The sequence below is a fragment of the Giraffa tippelskirchi genome, chromosome 13, assembly GCF_054371585.1.
Source record: "Giraffa tippelskirchi isolate mGirTip1 chromosome 13, T2T-mGirTip1v1.2.pri, whole genome shotgun sequence".
Taxonomy (NCBI): Eukaryota; Metazoa; Chordata; class Mammalia; order Artiodactyla; family Giraffidae; genus Giraffa; species Giraffa tippelskirchi.
This window is the reverse complement of record NC_137287.1, coordinates 88,131,901-88,152,265: the sequence shown is the minus strand read 5'-3', so window position 1 is coordinate 88,152,265 and position 20,365 is coordinate 88,131,901. Positions and strand designations below refer to the sequence as shown.

Here is a 20,365-nt window from a genome sequence, read left to right as displayed (position 1 = left end):
AGGCTCACTCTCCTCCCACCCGCCTGGGACTGGGCATGGGGCCCTCAGGCCCGGAAGTGAGAGCTAGGATCCCCAGGATCCCCTTCCTGGGAGGATCTGAGGCTCTGACACGCCAAGCAGGGAGGACCCTGCGCTTCACCTCTATTCCGTGAGTGCTGGCTTATTGAAGACGCTGTTTTGGGGTTCTTTTAACTTTTTATTTTGTACTGGGGTACAGCCAATTAATAAAGACTGTTGTGATAGTTTCAGGTGAACAGCAAGGGGACTCAGCCATACATATACACGCATCCATTCTCCCCGCTCTCACCAGGCTGCCACCTGACATTGAGCAGAGTTCCCTGTGCTACACAGTAGACCCTTGTTGGTTATCTATTTTAAATATGGCAAGGTGTACATGCTCTCCCCAGATGCCCTACCTAACTGTCCCTTCCTCCCAGAAGATGCTATTTTGAATATTGGTACTTAACCAAGTCCTCAGCAACCTGCAATGCAGGAGACCCCGGTTCGATTCCTGGGTCGGGAAGTTCCACTGGAGAAGAGATAGGCTACCCACTCCAGTATTCTTGGGCTTCCCTTGTGGCTCAGCTGGTAAAGAATCCACCCGCAATGCAGGAGACCTGGGTTCGATCCCTGGGTCGGGAAGATCCCCTGGAGAAGAGAAAGGTACCCACTGCAGTATTATGGCCTGGAGAATTCCATGGACTGTATAGTCCATGGGGTTGCAAAGAGTCGGACACAACTGAATGACTTAAAAAAAAATTAAAACCAAGTCCTCAGCAACACCCCATGGCTAGACGAACTATCTTCATGTTGCTAGTGACTAGAATAATTTTGTCTTCTTTGCTAAGGGAATCCATCTTCAGGCTGTTTTCTGCCCTTCCTACTAAACTGTGAGCTGGCAGGTATTCTCAGCCCCTCAGAACTTGGCAGGGCAAGGAGCATCCTTGAGGAGCTTCAAGTCCTGTGAGTCGATAATTCTGAGTCAGAATATGCTAAAGGGCATGGAACAGATTGCATGGGACTAACCAGAGTTCCCAAAGTTTCTTCCTTCCAGAATCTCTGGGACATAGGACATAGAAGGCATCAAACCAGTGTAATAAAAATTTGAAAAGTGGACCATTTGGATCCAAGGAGAAACCTTGAAATTCATGCTTATTATCTGGCATTTTATCTGCCACAAAGCAAGTCTAAATGCTAAGGTCCTCATTGTAACTGTGAGTAAAGGAGCCCCAACACTCTCCGTGAGGAGGAGCCCAGGAGGACAAAAATCAGTTCTATGAACATAACATTCCTGAAGGGCTTCATCTTCTCTTCATTTACATTCACCATCATTATTTGTGTTCTCTGTTAACTCATGTAAAATCACAACCAAGAAAATCCAATTTACAGAGGGCATTAGGAGGTGGTGTGAGGAAACACCACCATAGAGTTCAGAAAAATATCAAGAAAAAGTCGAGTAATTGGTTTCACAAGCTGTTTTATTTGCTGGTTGTTTGGACCAACAGTTGATGACATTCAGAAGTTTCAGAGGCGGACTTGGGGAACCTGAGGGAATGGCGACAATTTTAAACATTTTTGGTGGCTGTCACAAGCAAACATAAGGGATGTTGTGTTTTTGCTTTCTCTCTCTGCCTTTCTGTATCTGTCTCTCCTTCTTTGTGTGTCTCTGTCTCTGCCCGCATCTCTCAGCTCCCTTTGTCTTCACAGTGCAAACTCTCTCCCCCTGATGACTCAATGACCCCAGAAACGTCCTTGCAATGGGCTCCAGGATTAAAGCCTGGAGGGGAGTCTTGAGGGCTTGGCTGTGTCCTCGGCCCCCTGGTGACCTGGACAGAGGGAAGGGGCAGCTCCCTACATGACCTGGAGTGCAGCTCCTGTGACCAGCTCCCCACCAGGCCCGGGGGCGGAGAGAGGAACAGAGAAGCAGACCGCAGGGCAGAAGGGACTCAGAACAAGTCAGGTGAGAAATGATCAGCCCTGTCTGCTGCAGAGGTGCCTCATTTGCCAAAATATGGCCCTAAATGGATGGCCCATTCTGGTAAAAAGGTTTTATAGACTCAAGAATAGTCTGCCCCAGGCAGGATCACAGGACCACATCATCAGTGGAGGGAGAGCTGGCGCTCTGAACGATGCTTTCCAAACAGCATCGTGGGGTGGGGGGTGCAGGGAGACTCCCCCAGATGCAGGACTGAGACCCCAGCAGGGAGACACCCCAGACACAGGACTGAGACCCCAGGAACTGGCTCTCAGTCCCCATCTGGCCTGGGTTTGGCTTAGGCTCTGAGATCAGATGGGGCCCCAGGGCTGAACAGGGAGTGGCCAGAGGGAGGCTGCTCAAGAGGACTCAACGTTCCGCCCCTGGGACGTGGGGCCAGACTCCATCCTCTGCCCTCTGTCTGCCCGAGTCACCAGGCTTGGGAGTTCCCTAAACTGTATGCGACAAGCAGGGGTTGTGTGTGTACATGTGTATGTCTGGGTGGAGGAAGAGATGTGTAGTTTGTATGGGAATCTCAGACGCTTTATTTTCCAAAAAACCTCAAAACCCCTGCTACAAGCCAGCACTACCACTTACATACGCATGGTCCATGTGGGCCCGTCTGCAAACTGAAAAAGCACTATAGTTCATAGCTGTGGTTTTGAGTTCTTCGTCATGTTTGCCCTTGACTGCTGGCCATGAACCGCTTCAGTTCTGATGTGGGAGGAAGGGCGCTTTAAGATCCGTTATTACAGACTTGAACGTGTAAAATGCCACTGGGGACACAGGCCTGTGTGTGGACAACAGCATTTCACAACTAAAACACAGAACAAATGTATTTAAGCTGACTGACTTGCCAGGGTTCTCCAGTGAAGCAGAACCAGCAGGACATGTATATTGATACATCTGATAACATCTAGGGAGAGAGAAAGGCCACAAGCTCACCTTTACTCAGACCCTCGATGGGCTGGCTAAGGCCCCCCCACCCCCACATGCAGAGGGGATCGCTTTGCTCAGTTCACTGATTCAAATGTTAATCGCATTGGAAAGATTCAAATGTTAGTTAATCTCATTGGAAACATCTTCACAGTCACATCCAGACACAGTGTTTTGCCAACTATCTGGGCACTGATGATCCAGCCAAGTTGACACATAAAATTAACCATCACATGGCAATGCTGCCAAAATCATAATTTCCTCTCCTAACTGGGAAATCCCTATGTAACTCATTTTTCAAAAGAACCATCCATCTCTCCTTTCCTCTGTTTCCTGAAGTAACTTGGCAATTACGAAGATCAGTTTATTCCGCCTTATCAGCACCTGTGCTCTCCTGTTGCAAGAAAATTGTTAGAAGTATGAGGAAGTTGCCTTGAACCAGCTTTCAACACCGCACGGAGAAGCAAATAGTTGTTCTCTGAGAGGGTCCAGTTCACATCACCAGCGACATTTCCCGGAGGGGTTAAACTCTTATTGGCCACATACTCTGCAGAAATAATGAGTCTGGCTTTCTTTCCATTTTTTTCCCCCAGTGTCTGGAAATTGACTCTAATTGGTCCAGGACAACATGGTTCTGCATCAAGGTCTTGGAAAGCATCCAAAGGTTTTATATATAATTTAAAGTTTATCTGCTGGAGATAAAGCAGAATTATTTTTAAGTTTGGACAAGGACACTGAAAGACAACTGTAGGGCTGGGGAGGGACAGGGGTTGAAGGCATTTCCTTGTTTAGCAATCCGTTTCATTTAATCTTGGACTTTCCCAAGTCTAGGGAAGAAGGGGCAAGAAGATGAGGCACCAGGAAAATGGCAGATGGTGGAGGAGCTGTGGATATAGATTAGCTCGAAATTGGCTCAGGGGCTAGGACAGAAGGGAGTTGCTAAGATGAGGGATCAGAGGAGAATAGGGACCCTGGTGACACCTCTGCAGCCTCTGAGACCCCGAGCAGAGGGCCCAGCAAAACCCGCCTGCAAGCCCTCTCTGGGATGATAAGCCTGTGGTATAAGTAGTCATATAAGCCACAGAAGCTCGGGGTAATTTTTTAGGCAGCAGTGGAGAACCAACAAATTGGAGGTAAGCTGTGACCTCAACATGGCATGTGATTATCCCTCTTATATCAGAGAAGCCTCTTCTAAGGCCAAATAAAAAAACCCCACCACTAGCTGAAATAAACACACTGCAAAAGAAGAAGAAGGGAGAGATGGCTGTGTCTTTCCATAGATTCTGTGCATGCTAAATCGCTTCAGTCATGTCTGACTCTGCAACCCTGTGGACTGTAGCCCACCATACTCCTGTCTGTGGGATTCTCCAGGCAAGAATACTGGAGAGGATGCCATGCCCTTCTCCAGGGGATCTTCTCAACCTAGGAATGGAACTAGAGTCTTTTATGTCTCTTGCATTGGCAGAGGGGTTCTTTACCACTGCATAGTGTGGGAAGTCCCATAATAAGCATAAGAAAGGAAAATAAAATATCTAAATTTACATATGCGTGTGTGCGCACACATACACACAGTTTAATGGTACTTCTGACTCTTCTTCTTCATTTATTAACATATCCTAAATACACTTCCATGTAAATGGAGATTTGTCTTCATAATCATACCAGCAATAGAAGACCACATGTATATTTGCATTAAAAGGTACTTAACCCATTGTTTGGACTCTTAGTTTGTATCTATTATTTTTTATTGGGTTGGCCAAAAAGTTCATTCAGGTTTTTCCATACCATCTTACAAACTGTTTGGCCAACTCAATATATTACAGACAACTCAATGACAAATGGCCAATCCTCTAAATTACAAAAATGTCAATTTTATAAGAAGATAAAGGCTTTGGGGCTAAAATTCAAAGTGCAGAATGCTCCAGAAAGGGATGGATGATTCTGGAGCACAAATCCTGGACCGAGGACACCTCTGGCTGGAGAAATGGGAACCTGGCTCCGTTCTCTGGGCCAGGACAGTGAAGGGCAGCCTTCCGATGCCCAGTATCTTCTCAGCACCGCCGCTCAGTTTCACTCTGTGGAGCAGGTGCGCGCAGACTCTGCAGTCATCAGAATGTGCTGCGACTTGTTGAAAATACATCTTTGTAGGCAGCATTCCCAGAAACCGGGCTTCTGCGGTTCTGGTGGAGCGGGAAAAACCAGGCCAGGTGATTCAAATGACCACGAGGGGTTTAGAAGTTGCTCCATCACTTCTGGTCCAGGGTAGAGATCAGACGTCTGGCCTTGTCCATGGCAGGTATTTGTATCTTTTCTGCAAAAAAACTGTGATGATCAGAGAGAGGACAAGAGGATAAGGCAAGTGCCAGACAAAAGTGCGCACACACTGCTCTGTCCAGGGCAGCCAGGAGTAAACCGCTGTCAGGCTGGTATGGGTGGACGGGATGGCCTTGACCTAACCTCTTTTCCCTGTGTCCACTCAATGCACATTTGCTGCGCAAGTAGTAAGGGGATACTGTGCGGTCCCCACAAGGGACTGATGATGCGGCCGCTTATGAAATTCTTTTCTGGAGGTGACCGTACCCCAAGCTCAGCGCTGTGCGCTCCGAAACTGCGCATCCGTCTACACCCGCGGCAGGAACTGACAGCGACCAAGCTCCCTATTCAGCCATCATCCAGCGGACCAAACACTAGCACCTCGGTTCGGGATTGCCCGGCGGGGCAGCGAATATCCGGCCGGCGACCTCGGACACCGCGGCTTCCAGGGTCTTATCGCCTCGCCAGGACCTTCCTGTCCTTCCCCCGCCCCTTCCCTTCCAGCGCCCAGCCCGGCGCCAGCGGTCGCCAGAGTCCCCGCGCGTCCTCCACGACCCCAGTCCGCCTCCTCGTTGAGCGGCCAGAGCCCCTGTGGGGACCGAGCCGGCGCTTCGTCCTCGCCCGCAGGCGACACTCACCGACTCGACGATCCTCATGCCGGAGGAAAGACTGGGGCGCCCGGGCCCCGAGAGCCACCCGGACAGGAACCCTGCGGGAACGGGCGCGCGCCTCGGAGACGGTTCGGGCCCCCCAACCGCCAGTGACCCGGTGCCCCACGTGCGGAGCCCCGCACCCCCACCCGGCCTCCTGGACTCCCCGAGCAGGATGCTTTCGCCCACCTGCCGCGTTCCCGCGACCACGGTGACCCCGCCCCCTATAGTTCCTCCATGCCTCCCGCACCCTCCCGTTGCCGGGATGCCCCCTCCCCGTCCGCCCACCTCCGCGGCCAACACTCCGGCGGTGCCCTCTCCCTGGCCCACCAGGGATGCTCCGCCCACCCCTCCCACCTGCGGGGTGTCCCCTCCCACCTGCGGGGTGTCCCCTCCCTCCGAGGCGCTTCCGGCTCGTAAAGCTCCTCCCATCTGAGATGCAAACCGCACTCCCCAACCATGTGGCTCGCCCGTGAGTGGTCCTTTCTGCCGACCCGGCTCCCTAGCCCCACAAGCTCCCCTCAATCAGGCGCCCCCAGCCCCGCCCGCGCCACCGCCCCCGCGTCCCCGCGCCCGCCCCAGGCCGCCCATTGGCGCGCGCCGCGCGGGCGTGGCCGGCGGTTCCCGTGGCGGCGGCGCGGGCGGGGCGCAGTGCCTACCGAGGGACCTCCAGAGCGCGGTCTCCGGCCTGTTCACGATGGACGGCCACGACAGCCCCCCGACCCCCAAGGGCTCCTTCCGAAAGTTCCTGGAGCAACTCTCCGGGGCCGGCAAGGCCATCGGCGTACTGACCAGCGGCGGGGATGCCCAAGGTGCGCCACCGGGTCCCCGGGTTCCCGGTCCCGGGCAGGGGGCGCAGGGAGGGGACCAATGAGAAGGGACATGGGGGTGCCGGGAAGAAAGGATGAGGTGCCGGGGAGAAGGGATGGGGGGGCCCGAGAGGAGCAAGGAGGAGGGGGGTACCAGGGGTAAGTGACAGTGGGGAGAAGCCCGGCGCCCGGGAACCTCGGAAGTGCCTTCCCGGGGCCGGAGCCGGTGCGGCCTCGGAAGGAGTCACTGCGGGACCCGCGCGGAGGGCGCGGGGGTCCCTTACCCGGAAGGTCAGTTTTCCACCTCCACGTTTATTTTCTAAATTACGACTGGCGACGGGGTCGCCGGGACCTCGTTCGGAGGTCTCTCTGCTTCCGCGAGGCAGGATGAAGCCGGACGCCCCTCCAAGGCTTGGCTACAGCGCGGCCACTTCCGATGCCGCTGCGGCCGCCCTGGCTCCGTCCCTGACTCCTCACACCTGGGGTCGCTAGGAAGACCGCTGCGTCCCCGCGACGCGTCTGCAGCCCCGCGACCCCTGCGCGGCGCCGGCGGGGTCCCCGCTGCTGTCCCGCGGCGCGCGGCAGCGGAGGCACGGGGTCCCCGCCCGGGGTTGCCGGGCCACCCGGCACCGCTTGGCGTTTCCGCTGGGAGATTTTAAAAACGGTTTTCCGCCGCCCTCATCTCCTGTCTCCTTCCGGCTCGTCACCAAACCGAAAACCGAAGCGGGTCACTAGGCCCTCCCCGCCAGCCTCCCCTGGATGGGAAGGACCAGGAAGCGGGGACTCCGGGGTGTTGCCAGCGCCGGGAGCGCGGACTCGGGCGCCGCCCTCCACCCGCGAACCTGGAAGCTGGGCTCGGGGGAAATGGGGCCCCGAGGTTGGGGCCCGCGGACAGCCGAAGCGGGGATGACACGGCCGCGCCCCTAGCTCCGGGCGCACGTGGGGGCCCGGGGATTCCTGATCCTCGTAGATCCCCTGGTGGGGCGAGCCAACCGCTAGAAAGGAGCGGGGCTCTGCCCACGCGCTCGGAACCTGCAGGACCGCAGGCCAGAGACGCCTCCCGCGCCTACTTCTGGCATTTCTTTTACCCCCTTCGTCCTGTCCAGATGAGCTGAAAGGCCCCATGCCTTGTTCTCACCTCATCTCACCACATGCGGTGCAGGGATGCTTAAGCGGGTGGCCCGCCCCCTCGCCTCCGCCCACGCTGCCCGTGACCTTCCCTTCGCCCTTGAGAGGGGCAGGCCGGGAGGGGGGGTTGCAGGTGGGGAGCTGTGGCCGCAGCCCCGCCTGCCCCGCGCGCGTACGTGATGCCGGGCCAGTCGCCGATGCGCCCCGCGCCCCCGACCCGGGACTCCCCGCGCACGGCCGGCAGGAGGCCAGGGGACCGCGGGTCCCTGGAGAGCCCCTCCCTGTCCTGTTGAAGGTGGTGCGCGCCGCATTTGTCACCGCCCCCGCCCCACAAGCCGGCTGAGCCCGAGCAGGCTGGTCTAATTTGGTATTCCAGTAAAGTGGCCCCAGTGAAGAGAAAAAATGTGATACAGCGAAGACTGGGGGCGGGGAAATGGCAGAGTGAAATTGATGACATCGCCCACGTTACTTACCTGATGTGCTGGATGGGGTCCCGGCCGGGTCGCTGCTGGGCTAAGAGGGGCTTCCTGGTCAACGCGCTTCAGAAAGCACCTGCGTCCCGAGACGTGGGCTACCCAAGTTAGGAAGCATCCTGAATGACTCTTACCCTGGGCTTGGAAAAAGAATAAAATGCCAGCATAGAAAAAGGAACTGGTCTCTTAATCCTCCAGCTTTCAAGGTCAGAGTTGCAAAGTCATTTAGAATTAAGGTACTGTGTCTGTTAAAAAAAAAAAAAATTGCAGGTCATTCACTTGAGTCCTTTTCCATAAATTTGCTCAGCTACCTGGTAGCTGGTGTAAAGGCAATTGAGGTGATGATGCAATAGACAGAATCGGCATTTTCTCTGCTACTTATCTCTGTCACCTGTGAGCAGTTATGAATAATAGAGGTCAGTAAGTCCACACTTCTCCTCAGTGGAAAAGGATACTTTGAGAATCAGAATTATATGACAACGTCAGATGGCTTGGTCGGTGTATGGTCAGGTTGATGAGAGTTGTCCTGATGCCCGGAACCGGCTCCTCTGGTTGGTCCCTGCTCGAGAGCTCCCTGGTGGCCCAGCGTTTGGGCATCTTCCCTGGGGCAGAGCTGAGACTGTTGTCTGTTTCTTCTTGGACTTCATGCCAAGTGCCACCTCCTGTTCGATCCTATCTGGGACCTGACTGAACAGGGGCATGCATTTCTTTTTGAGAAAGCTTGCCTTGCTATGTGCACCACGGGGCTGGTCTCCGCAGCAGCGGACTTAAGCTCCTTGAGGAGGTGATTCCTAGAGATGATGTCACTCCCCCATGCTCTGCCATTTTGTCTTGACTCTGTATGATATCCATGCTTGATTTTCCCTGAGGTTAAGAGAGGTTTGCTGGCAGCTGAAGACCAAGGAGAATAACCACAAGTCTTAATTTCAGGATAGTTTTCTACTCAGATGTGAAACAAAGATAAAATTCCATGTGGAGAAGGCTATAGCTGCTGGTTCCCGAGCACAGTTCATGTCCTAGGAGCTTTGTGGTTTTCATCTCCAGGCCTGATTACTGTCTTCGTTTTGGAGGTGGGGAGAGAAGTAACCTTGTTAAGGTAACAGGCTCTTAGGTGGCCCTTGGCAGGATTTAAGCCAAGTTCAGTTTCAATCCCAAAGGTTTTCCTGTAAGCCCTGCTCTTAAGGCTGTAACATCTAATTAATACTCAGAAGCCAAGTTTGCTCAAAATTATACAGGTGATTTTTTTCTTCATAACACCAAACTTTTCATTAGTAAGGCAGCTGGCATTTTTCTTTCTATTTTGCAGATTATGAAGAAGTAATTAATTTGCCACAAGTAAAAATATTTTCCCTCAAATTAGAAAGAAGTATTTAAAAACATTTTTTCCCTCAAATTAGAAACAAAAGAAGTTAAAAATTTTAAAAGACTCAAATGGAGTTTAAGACTGTGCTTTAACAAAGTACATTGGAAGACAGGATCACTGTGTGAAATTTCTCTTACTAAAAATATATAAACTACTTAATTGGTATAAAATGTCTTAATGATTTTCTCGTGAAATTAATGAAGAAGTAAACTGTAATCATCTAAAGGAAATAACCTAAAATTTCAGATAGATATTTAAACATGAGACAAACTGCCCTACGTACCAGTCAAAAGAGAAAGAAGATACTACATAGATTATACAAATGATTTTTAAGCAGCTTTGCAAGTAGAACATAAAATGCGTTTGTACAATGAGAGCAACAGGGTGGCTAAATTGATGTCACATCTGAGACTGAAGTGATGAAGTGCTTATTTCCAATGGAATTTATATTATATGATTGTTGAACAAAACGAAAATCCTCCAGCTATATTCCTGACTCCCCCAGCCCTGGCCACAGAGGAAGACTATTTCTAAGGCTAATTATTATTATTTTCATTCTTTGGGTTGCTTTCATTGTCACAAGGAATGTCTGCAAATTTCAGCTGATTTTCACTTTAACCTACAATAAGTTTCAGGTCAGTGCACAGACTTACCATAACAAGGTACCCACTCCCGAAGCAAGACTGTGTCATATGCCGAAAATGACTCCTTGCCTTAGACTCAAATTGAGGGCTTCTGGACGGCCCGGTACAGATGAAAGTGCAGAGAAATGGACCTACAGGGTAGACTGAACAGAAAAATGGAGTCCTTTTTGACCTATAGCAAAATAAGCCAGTGTTTACAGAAAGCTGATGGAAATCAACACTGAATATTCATTGGAAGGATTGATGCTGAAACTGAAGCTCCAGTACTTTGGCCACCTGATGCAAAGCATTGGAAAAGACCCTGATGCTGGGAAAGCTTGAGGGCGGGAGGAGAAGAGAGCGACAGGATGAGATGGTTGCCTGGCATCACCGACTCAATGGACGTGAGTGTGAGCAAACTCTGAGATAGTGAAGGACAGGGAAGCCTGTGTGCTGCAGTCCATGGGGTGGAAAAGAGTTGGACAGGACTTAGCGACTGAACAACAACAACATGTAGATGAAGTCTGTATAAGCCTTTCTACTAATAGGAAGGGTTAGCCATAAAAAAAAGAACAAAATAATGCCATTTGCAGCGCAACAGATGGACCTAGAGATTATCATACTAAGCATGGCTTTGCGACTGAACAAGTCAGACAGAGAGAGACAAATACACAATATTACTCGTGTGGAATCTAATTTTTTTAAAAAATACATAAATGAGCTTATTTACAAAACAGAAGCAGACTCACAGATTTCAAAAACAAATTTATGGTGCGCAAAGGGGAAACGAGGGGGAGGATAATAAATTAGGAGTTTGGGATTAACATACCCGCACTACTATATATAAAATAGATGACCAACAAGAACCTGCTCTATAGCACAGGGAACTTTACTCAATATTCTGTAATAATCTATAAGGAAAGAGAGTCTGAAAAGGAGTGGATATATGTATACGTGTAACTGAATCATTTTGCTGTGCACCTGAAACAAAACACTGTAAATCAACTATACTCCAATAAAATTTAAACAAAAAAGAGTAACTAACATTTAGTGATCATTTGCTTAGCAGTAGCCACCAGTGCTTCCATGCAGTAACTCATATGTTTCACACACGAGCAAGTGAGCTCTGAGATGAGCTGACTGGGCCACGTGGCTGCAGTGGGAAGCTGCGGCCCAGGACGTGTGTCCATTCACTGGGTGTTTCTGGCGCCCAGGGCAGTACTGGGGGCACTTGGCAGGTTGCCAGATGTTTGCTGAATCTCCCTCCTGGAACCTCACCTAGAATGGACTGCTTCCTTCTGCAAGATGGGGGTGACTAGTCTGTCTGTCTTCTGGCTGTCTTTTCTCATGAAGTCATTTTGATGAATTAAGCCTTCACTAACCAAATGCACTCTTTTTTTGTGTGTGCCTTGCCACATGGCTTTCGGGATCTCAGTTCAACCTGGGATTGAACCCAGGTCCTGCACAGTGAAAGCCTGGGATGCTAACCACTAGGCAACCACGTGCGTGTGTGTGTGCTAAGTCACTTCAGTCGTGTCTTGACTCTTTGTGACTCCATGGACGGTAGCCCGCCAGGCCCCTTTGTCCATGGGATTCTCCAGTCAAGTGCTGGAGTGGGTTGCCACGCCCTCCTCCAGGGGATCTTCCTGACCCAGGGATCGAACCCGTGTCTCCTGCGGCTCCTGCACTGTAGGCGGATTCTTTACTGCTGAGCCACGGGGGAAGCCCACTAGGCTAGCAGGTCCACCACTGTGTCAGTGGATTGCGCAGCAGTGTCGGCAGAGAGAAGACACCCATCCACGTGTCCTGGATGGACAGACAGTTGACACCCCTCAGGGATTTGTCTCACTGGTGTCTGACACAGGGCTCGGTGATTAGACACGGCAGGGTGCTGAGAAGGCGAGGTTGGTAATTGGTCACAGGGACACCTTCTCCTATGGACTGTTTGTCCTTTCCACACCTGAATTACTAAAACAGGAAAGCTTTGTGGAGGGCTGCAGTAGCAAGAGCAAGATAAGATAAACTGCTTTTTAAGTTTGTTTTCTGACCTGTGCTGATGTCCTCACTTTGGTACAAAGGTGAAAACCCCATGGTATCAGGGAGAAGCCAGTAAGATTAAGCACTGGATCTTATTTTTCAAAAGGGAATTTAAATGTTGAAATTAGTCAGGGAGTGGTTGTGGGCCCTGAGAAATATGCAGGGGAAACGGCTCAGCATAGTCCAAAAGGGCTGAGCAAGGATGTTTATTAGGCTTTTCAGACCATGGGGAAATAAAACAGCCCCAATTATTTTATTAGAATCAACATAATCTTCATTTCTTATAAATTACACGAAGTTTAAATTTTATCATAACAGAATCTTAGAAGCTTCCCTTAGAGGTCACTGGCCTCCCCAACCAGAAGGAAGAAGTTACATTAATGACTATCTTACATGCACCATGCTTTTAGTAAGAAGCTGCTTGAGGGTATGTCATGGCAGGAAGACAGTCTAACAGTCTCTTCTTTCTATCGCTCCTAATTTGCTCACATTTCCCTCTTAGCTGCTCCCTGGGTTTTTCAAGGTTTATTTTTGGTTCCCGTAACAAGTCCAGTCATTCCCTGAGGACCAGGGTTTTAATTTTTGCGAGGGACGAAGAGGTTACTCTCCAAAGACTAAGGCACTTTCTTGGTAGCAGGATGATGGTTCCCATGGAAACAGTTATGGAGGTTGTTTGAATTACGGGGCCTGGCTGCCAAAACAAAACCAAAAGGAAAAGGAAGGAAACTGACTGTGTCTGAAGGTTTACTAAAAACAGCTGCTGGAGTGCCCTGGAACCTGGGGCTGCTCACCCAGGAGGCCTCAGACACCAAGCCCAGCCTGGACCCCACTCGTGTGTCGCAGAGACGGCCGGTGGAAACTGGCCTTTCCTGTTGCCCTCTGCTTCTGTCCTCTGGACACTTTCTGGAAGGCACCCACCTGCAGGGCCAGCGCCAGGCAGCAGCCCTGCCCTGTGAGCCCCAAGTTCAAGCGGACAGCTGGCCTCTCCACAAACATTTACACAAGAAACCGGGCCCAATGGGCGTTTTTTCCTCTAAGTTTCCTTCCTTCTAGAGGCAGTTATTAGTACAATGGGTTTTACATTACAATAAGGGGAAGAGCAGGGCTTATACCCCAGCTTTGCCTTTTACTAGTTTTGTTCTCTCAGCTATTAATGTATTCACTCAGGGGCTGACTCCCTGGGCTCCCAGGAGGACCAACCAGGTCCCCAGGGCTTTGTGGACGCACCCGCCCAGGTGTGCGGAGCACTCAGCCCTGGTCATCACTGAGCCCCAAGCAGGATGGCTCTGCTCAGGGCCCAGTCAGAAGGGGCCACGGGGGCTGCTGGGAAAAGCCTGCCTTGCAGCAGATTACTCTAACTGCCCTCAAATAAAAGCCCTGGGGGCTGGGCACTGAGCCGCTCAGACGCCAGGGCTTCCATCTTCTTGCTAGAAATGGGTGCTCGGGACCCTCCCCAGACCCCGCCTCACGGGGCCTGCTGCAGGCTGAGGGGACCAGCCCCAAGGGGACAGGTCGGGTTCCCAGGTGAGTCCGTGTCAGCCCCACGGGACAGGGGAGGAACTCAGGCCGCGGGGCCAGCATGAAGGTGGTCAGGTAGGGGTCACCCCAGCTTGTTTTTATTTCACTTGGGGGTCCCCTGGGGTCACCTCTGGCAGTCTCCCGCTTTCCATTTCTCCTGCCCTGTCTTCCCTGCTTGCATGTTTTAAAATCCCCCATGTCTTCTTTATTCCTGCCTGTAGAACACTCCCCACCAGCACCAAGAGGTCTTCAGAAGGGACGGCAGTGGGGGGGGGGCGGCCAGGAGTCAGTGTCATTCGTGCTGGCGTCCCAGTGATCAAGGGCTGGTGGGGCCCCAGTGTTTGGTGGTCAGACTCTTGATTCCAGGGCCACAGAATGAAGTTCTGGAATCACAGGGTCTGTGGGGAGGGCACGAGGAGGCTCGCTTGTCCATGGGGTCGAGGCCGTGGGGTCGAGGCCCGAGGCTGTGGTGAGATGGGCGGGTGTGAGCACCCAGCTGGGAGCAGTGGGACAGCCACATTTAGTGTGTATTTATTTATTTAACGTGGGTTTCTTTGTTTAACATGCATTTTTTTTGTTTAACGTGGATTTATTTCCAGCTTTTTCAGCTTCACGAACCTGGTAACCTTTCAAAATTGTCACCTTTCAGAGGCAGCAGTCTTATCCCACATTTCCAGACCTGGTTCAAAGAAATTTGAAAATTCGTAATCATCTTCTGAGCCAGTTTACCCTCCAAATACATACAAACTTAGTCTCCTTGTCTGTGGAGTGTATTCCTGGGACCCCAGGTGCCTTCATTTGTTGCTTTATTTACCTATAGCACCGCTTACTTTATAGTCCACCTTCTCCAACACCTTTAGTCCCAATGTTTGTCCCTGAAATTTAAATTTATGAAGGATTCAGATTGAAACCTTTGGGGGCCCAGGGGCAACGAGTTTTCCAAGACTCAAGGCTGCCTCCTTTTAGAGAGGAATGGTCCTCCCTTCTCACTGTCCTCCTGATGGCTTCACTCATCACCTGGGGTGATGAGACAGGAAATCCTGACCTGTTCACGTAGGTCTAGATTATGGTCCATTTCACAGATAGCTGCCCAGAAATGGGGCTTCAGTGGAAAGCAGAATGTGATTTTGTTGTTCAGTTGCTAAGTCATGTCTGATTCTTTGTGACCCCATGGACTGCAGCACACCAGGCTTCCCTGTCCTTCACTATTTCCCGTAGTTTGCTCAAACGCATGTCCATTGAGTTGATGATGCCATCAAAATGGGGTGTAGCACTTTTTATTTCCATTAAGGCTCTGGGGAAATATGAAAAATGGCCTAAATTTTATCTTGATTAGGTATTACTTATAGTATATTGGTTTAACTTGAGCTTTCTTTTAATAGGATTGTGTGATTTGTTTTGTGTTTAAGGCCACTGATTAAAATTTTATTCTTTAACACTGGCAGTGGGTGATAGTGTTTCATCTCCTCCCCAGACCAATGGGCCTCTTCAGTCCCTTTTTCTTTGAATTTGGCTACCTATAAGAATGCATCTCTCCTCTCTGTTGTTCTGCAATTGGATGGAATCACCCACCTGCCGATTCATACCAGATTGAGGTCTCTCATGTCCCAAGTGTGTTTGCAGCGAAATTCTAAACAAACATCCCGGCTCCGTTGTGATGCTCCCTGCGGTCCAGCCTGCGACACATTGGTCTCTGTACTCCTGTCCCCCGCTCCCTGCACTAGTCCTGGGGGTTCACGTCGGGACCACTGTTCACAAGAGGAGCCTTCTGAGAGGGTGCATGGTTTTCCCACTGTCACGGTTAGTTAACTAGGGCCTCATCAATAACGACTGTCTGCCTTCCTCTGCAGGCATGAACGCTGCTGTCCGGGCCGTCGTGCGCATGGGGATATACGTGGGCGCCAAGGTGTACTTCATCTGTGAGGTCAGTGTCGTGTCTCGTCCCGCTTTCTCTGTGGGCCTCGTCCCTGTCCAGGGCTGCTGACCACAGGCAAGGGGTGATGGGCACACAAGGTACCAGCAGGGGAGCCCAGGTACCAGGAGAGCCTCCTGGGGATGCTGGGGTCACACCCCCTGGTCTAGATGCACGTCTGTGAGATTTGTCTTAGGGAGCAGGGCTCCTAATAAATAAATGAAACAGGGCTCAAAATGCCATTTTGACATCAACTTATTAGATTAAGGATCTCAAGCTGGTCGTATTTATTTGTTCCTATCCCTATAGATAAATTCACTGAAAATGCAGCCTGAATGTGAATAAACATTAAGGTAAATGGGAGAAAGCAGCCTCTTTGAACTTTTCATCATAAATGTAAAACCCAGGCTACCTCCCTAGTGTCTGTTTATGCCTTAACTTCAAAATGGAGCACCTGAAAGCAAACAGCAGGGATGGTTGATTATCCTGTTTTTGAGGTCCTGGCAGCTTAGAAGTAAGTTGTGTTTGTCGGGAAGGCACACCTGTAGCTTTGACCACATGGTTTATTTCAACAACTATTAGAAAAAATAACTTATCATTAGTTTTTAAATTCATAAAATATAATAAAACTTTCTAAAAATGGAAATTAGAGAATGGTTTTTTAAAATTGCTTAATTCTTCCCAAATCACTGTTAGCATTTCATTCTGATTCCTCCTAGTAGTATTATGTTAAAGACTGGAAGGAAATATTTACGTTATTAACATCATAGCAAATATATTTTGTGTACTGTATGTTTTACCTGCCACTATGTTGTAACAATTTTCTATGTCTGTAAAATTCCATCAACCTGATGTCTCATCATTTACCTCGTGTTCTCATGCTACCGAAATTTATATAGATCACCACCCATTTTTCAGCTCTCCTAACACAGCAAGCCCTAGATTAATATTTGAAGCCGCGCTATACTTTGCATCATTGCTGTGATCCCAGGATACAGCATCTGGCCAGGTTAAAAGGGATGGTTCTCTTACAGGTCCTGCCAAAGTGGTCCTTTGTTCCCTCTCTCGCCCACTGCCCTTTTGTTTTATTTTGCTTTGGGGCGGGGTTGTGTGCCTTAGAACTTGAGTGTGGGCCCCGCAGCCTGGGCTGATAGGAGTTCCTGATGTGTGAACACCACAGTTAAACCTGTCCTGGGGGCAGAGCCCCCTCAGATCTGGCTTTTCTGTTACGTGTAATAATGTTGTTTCAGACTCACTGGAGATGAACAGTCCTCCAGCTTCTGGTTCCAGCATGTTCCCCAGGAAGCCTTTGATTGCCTGGCCAGCTGTCCTCCTAGTTTCCTCCCTTGGTGAGGGTGGTGGTGGGGTGTAGTTCCGTCCCTCCTGGGATCTTTAAGCCCGCCTTGCCAGAAGGTGAGGGAAATCAGTTGAGTTACTTCATTGGAGAACCTGAGGAGTTGTGGGTGGTACACTTCCTCTGTGTCACTTCTCAGTCACTGGCGGGGCTGGGACAGGAGCTGGCATGCACAGCAAAGCAGTGATGGAGGCGTGTCTCACCCCCAGGCTTTGTTACCTTGGAGACGGTTTTGGGTCCTCCTAAGATGAGGGGCATTTCGTGAGCCAGGGACGCTGCTCAACATCCCGCGTCCACAGGGCTTGATGCTGAGGGCTGGTGACGCCCTGCCTTCAGCCAGGGGCCGCACCTGTGTCTGGTGTGACTGTGGGATGGTGGGGAGAGGGTGTCTGTGGGTACTGGAACCCACACTGTAACTGCTCAACTTGAAGTCGCCCTTCTCAGGCTGAGGGTTTTCGTTTGTCTCTAATTGGCACCGTGTCCTGCGGCTGTGTCTGTATTCAGGGGATATTTTGGTGTACCCAGACATACACCTACCAGACTTTGTACTTTGCTTAATGAAGGAATTGAAGTGTATCAGGTGGCCTGGGCCTCCACACACCTGGGCTTCCTTCAAAGGAGGTGTGAGGTCTCTCTGGAGGAGTCTTGACACCCAGAAGCCGCTTTCCTCATGGGTAACGGAGTCCTCTGCTGACGCCCTTGGGCCGAGCTCTTCATGACCTCTCAGGGTGGGGGTGAGGGGGCGCGAGGGCACAGTGGGCCCCCGGGAGCTCGGCATCCTGCCCTCCCTCGGGTGGGCCGCAAGGCCTCCTGAGTCTGAACAGACCCCCTTCACAGGAGCAGGGCATTCTGCAGTTCCTCGGTCAGGAAGAAGTCAGAGAGAACCCTGGGCAGAGCTGTACCGGTGACTCTAATTCTCATAATAATCACTTTATGGGCATCTTGGTGTCCAGCTGAGTGCTGCCTTTCGGGGTCGGCACTACGAATGACCAGAACTTGAGGGCCTTACATTCTGGAAGGAAATAGAAATAGAAATAGGTGGGTACGGTTGAACCAAAATTGCCTCTTTGGAGGTGATGCCATGTTTCTCATGACACCCCTCCCCCACCCCAAAAGGAGAGCGATTCTGGTGAATGGGGCCTGTTCTTTCCACCCCTGTGGAAGGGAGTCCTTGGGGTCAGCCTCCTCTCAGGGCCCACTTGAGACAGGAGTTCTCAGTCGGCTTTGATCCAGGGCCTGGGCATGAATGGTATCAGTACCATCACCCTGAATACAGTCATCCCTCACTGCAGGTGTGAGGATGAGGACCCTGCAATTCTGAATCCAAAAATCTCTGAAGTTTGCCTAAGTTCATTTGGGCAGCAGTCCTTGATGGAGCTGCCTGTGACAGTGCCCGCCGCCTAGCATGACTGTCCCAGGATGTGGGTAAGGCCTGTTCACACTCCCGACGGCGCCAGGTGACCGGGACATTCGTGCTGCTGCTGAAAACCCCAGCTTCTGAGTCCCGCACGTCTCTGACCTGCAGGCCAGCGGGAACGTTTGAGGGCCCACGTCCATAGCCAAGTGACAGGAGATCCACATGCTCACCTTCTGGGCCTGTTTCCTCGTCCATCACCTTCTGCACTTGGAAGGACTCTCTGCACAAACCAGGCAGGGGTCATCATGTTCTAGGTGCCGCTGACTCTGCTGGTTGTGGCCAGGTGCAGAATCGGGGGCTCGGATGATTCACCTCCCTGTGGACCATCTCAGGACTGTGGACATCCATGTGTCTGGGTCACGTCCCGACAGACACGGCTTCTTTCTTGGCTGTAGCACTGCTGGCACCTGCAGGATTCAGGTGTGGCGAGCATGGCTGGGCTGTGTATGCTGGTTAGAGCATCCCTGCCTCAGCCCCTTGGAAGCCAGGCCACCCCCAGTCTACAGCAGTGACAGCCAGAAATGTCTCTAGAAGTCAGCAGTTGTCCCCTGGTTGGGGACCACTGTCCTGTACCCAATAGGGCTCAAATTTAGAGAATGAGTTCGTTTTTTAAAGCATCATTTGGTAACTTATCCAACACATTTTCCCAAAGCTAGTTGAGTTTCTAAGTTTAGCTGGAAATTTGGAGGTTGCCAACATCAAAACAGTTAAACAGGTCCGCATCAATTATTGAAATGAAGGTGCTTTGGCTTTTCTTGGGCAGAAAGAATGTGGGAAGGATATTGATCAGAAAACACTGGTATTTCTGCTGAGGGTCTGGCACGGACGTGTTCTGTCTGGCTGCCACAGGGCTTGCTGTAAATCTGGGACGCGTCTACGTGTGGTGCATGCCAGCCCTTGGGCGCCTTCCGGGAGGGATGGGGCGGGGTGTGGATTAACCCATTCTCTCCACCTAGCCTGCTGTAGATTTGTGTTTTCTCCTTCTTAAGATAGGACTTTTCCTTAGAAACGTACAGGTGCCTTCAGCTTCTTGGAGGCAGTGAAGACAAGTGCATCACGTGCCTTTTGCTCAGGGTGGACCGTCCCAGGTCTAGGTGGATAAAAAGTGGAGCAGGGAGAGTCCGTATGTTGCCTGCTGCTCTGGTTTTGGCTGTGGAAATGGTCTCGTTGTGTTTCATTCAATATACAAGCTCAAAACGAGATGCTCGTTTTCTCGAAGATGGCTTCCCTGACAGCTCAGTTGGTAAAGAATTCACCTGCAATGCAGGAGACCCTGGTTCGATTCCTGGGTCGGGAAGATGTGCTGGAGAAGGGATAGTCTACCCACTCCAGTATTCTTGGGCTTCCCTTGTGGCTCAGCTGGTAAAGAATCCACCTGCAGGAGACCTGGGTTCGATCCCTGGGTTGGGAAGATCCCCTGGAGAAGGGAAAGGCTACCCACTGCAGTATTCTGGCCTGGAGAATTCCATGGACTGTATAGTCCATGGTGTCGCAAAGAGTCTGACACGACTGAGTGACTTTCACTTTTCCCAAAGATTTCCTGGTGGCTCAGATGGTAAAGAATCAGCCTGCAATTCAGGAGACCTGGGTTCGATCCCTGGGTCAGGAAGATCTCCTGAAGAAGGGAATGCCTATCCCCTCCTGTATTCTTGCCTGGAGAGCCCCAGAGGAGATGGACAGAGGAGCCTGGAGGGCTATAATCCACAAGGTCACAAGGAGTCAGACATGACTGAGGGACTAACACTTTACCGAAGATTAAAAAAAGTCACCATTCTGGTTATAGCTCTTTAACTATGACTAATGCAAAAGTCTTCCTCTTTAAAGGAACTCTTAGCGGCTTGCCCTGCTCAAGCCCAG

General features: G+C 51.0%; 1 protein-coding gene and 1 long non-coding RNA gene across 8 annotated transcripts in view; one reads left to right on the top strand and one right to left on the bottom strand.

Annotated features, from left to right (window-relative positions):
* Positions 1-4,483: 4,483 nt before the first annotated feature.
* Positions 4,484-8,120, bottom strand: LOC145532788 (uncharacterized). Of its 2 annotated transcripts, none has more exons than XR_014073553.1 (3): positions 7,822-8,120; positions 5,863-5,933; positions 4,484-5,222 (listed from the first exon to the last, which is right to left on the bottom strand). It is a non-coding gene; the product is annotated as an uncharacterized LOC145532788 (long non-coding RNA). The 2 variants fall into 2 exon arrangements; XR_014073552.1 differs by lacking the exon at positions 7,822-8,120 and adding an exon at positions 6,968-7,314.
* PFKP (phosphofructokinase, platelet) overlaps positions 6,528-20,365 on the top strand; it is a 51,522-nt gene continuing 37,684 nt past the window's right edge. For all 6 annotated transcript variants that reach the window (XM_081558589.1, XM_081558591.1, XM_081558590.1 and 3 more), the window contains exons 1-2: positions 6,528-6,686; positions 15,676-15,749. In XM_081558589.1, the coding sequence (XP_081414715.1) occupies positions 6,572-6,686; positions 15,676-15,749 (189 nt within the window). In that variant the 5' untranslated portion in view covers positions 6,528-6,571. The remainder of the gene's footprint in view (positions 6,687-15,675; positions 15,750-20,365) is intronic.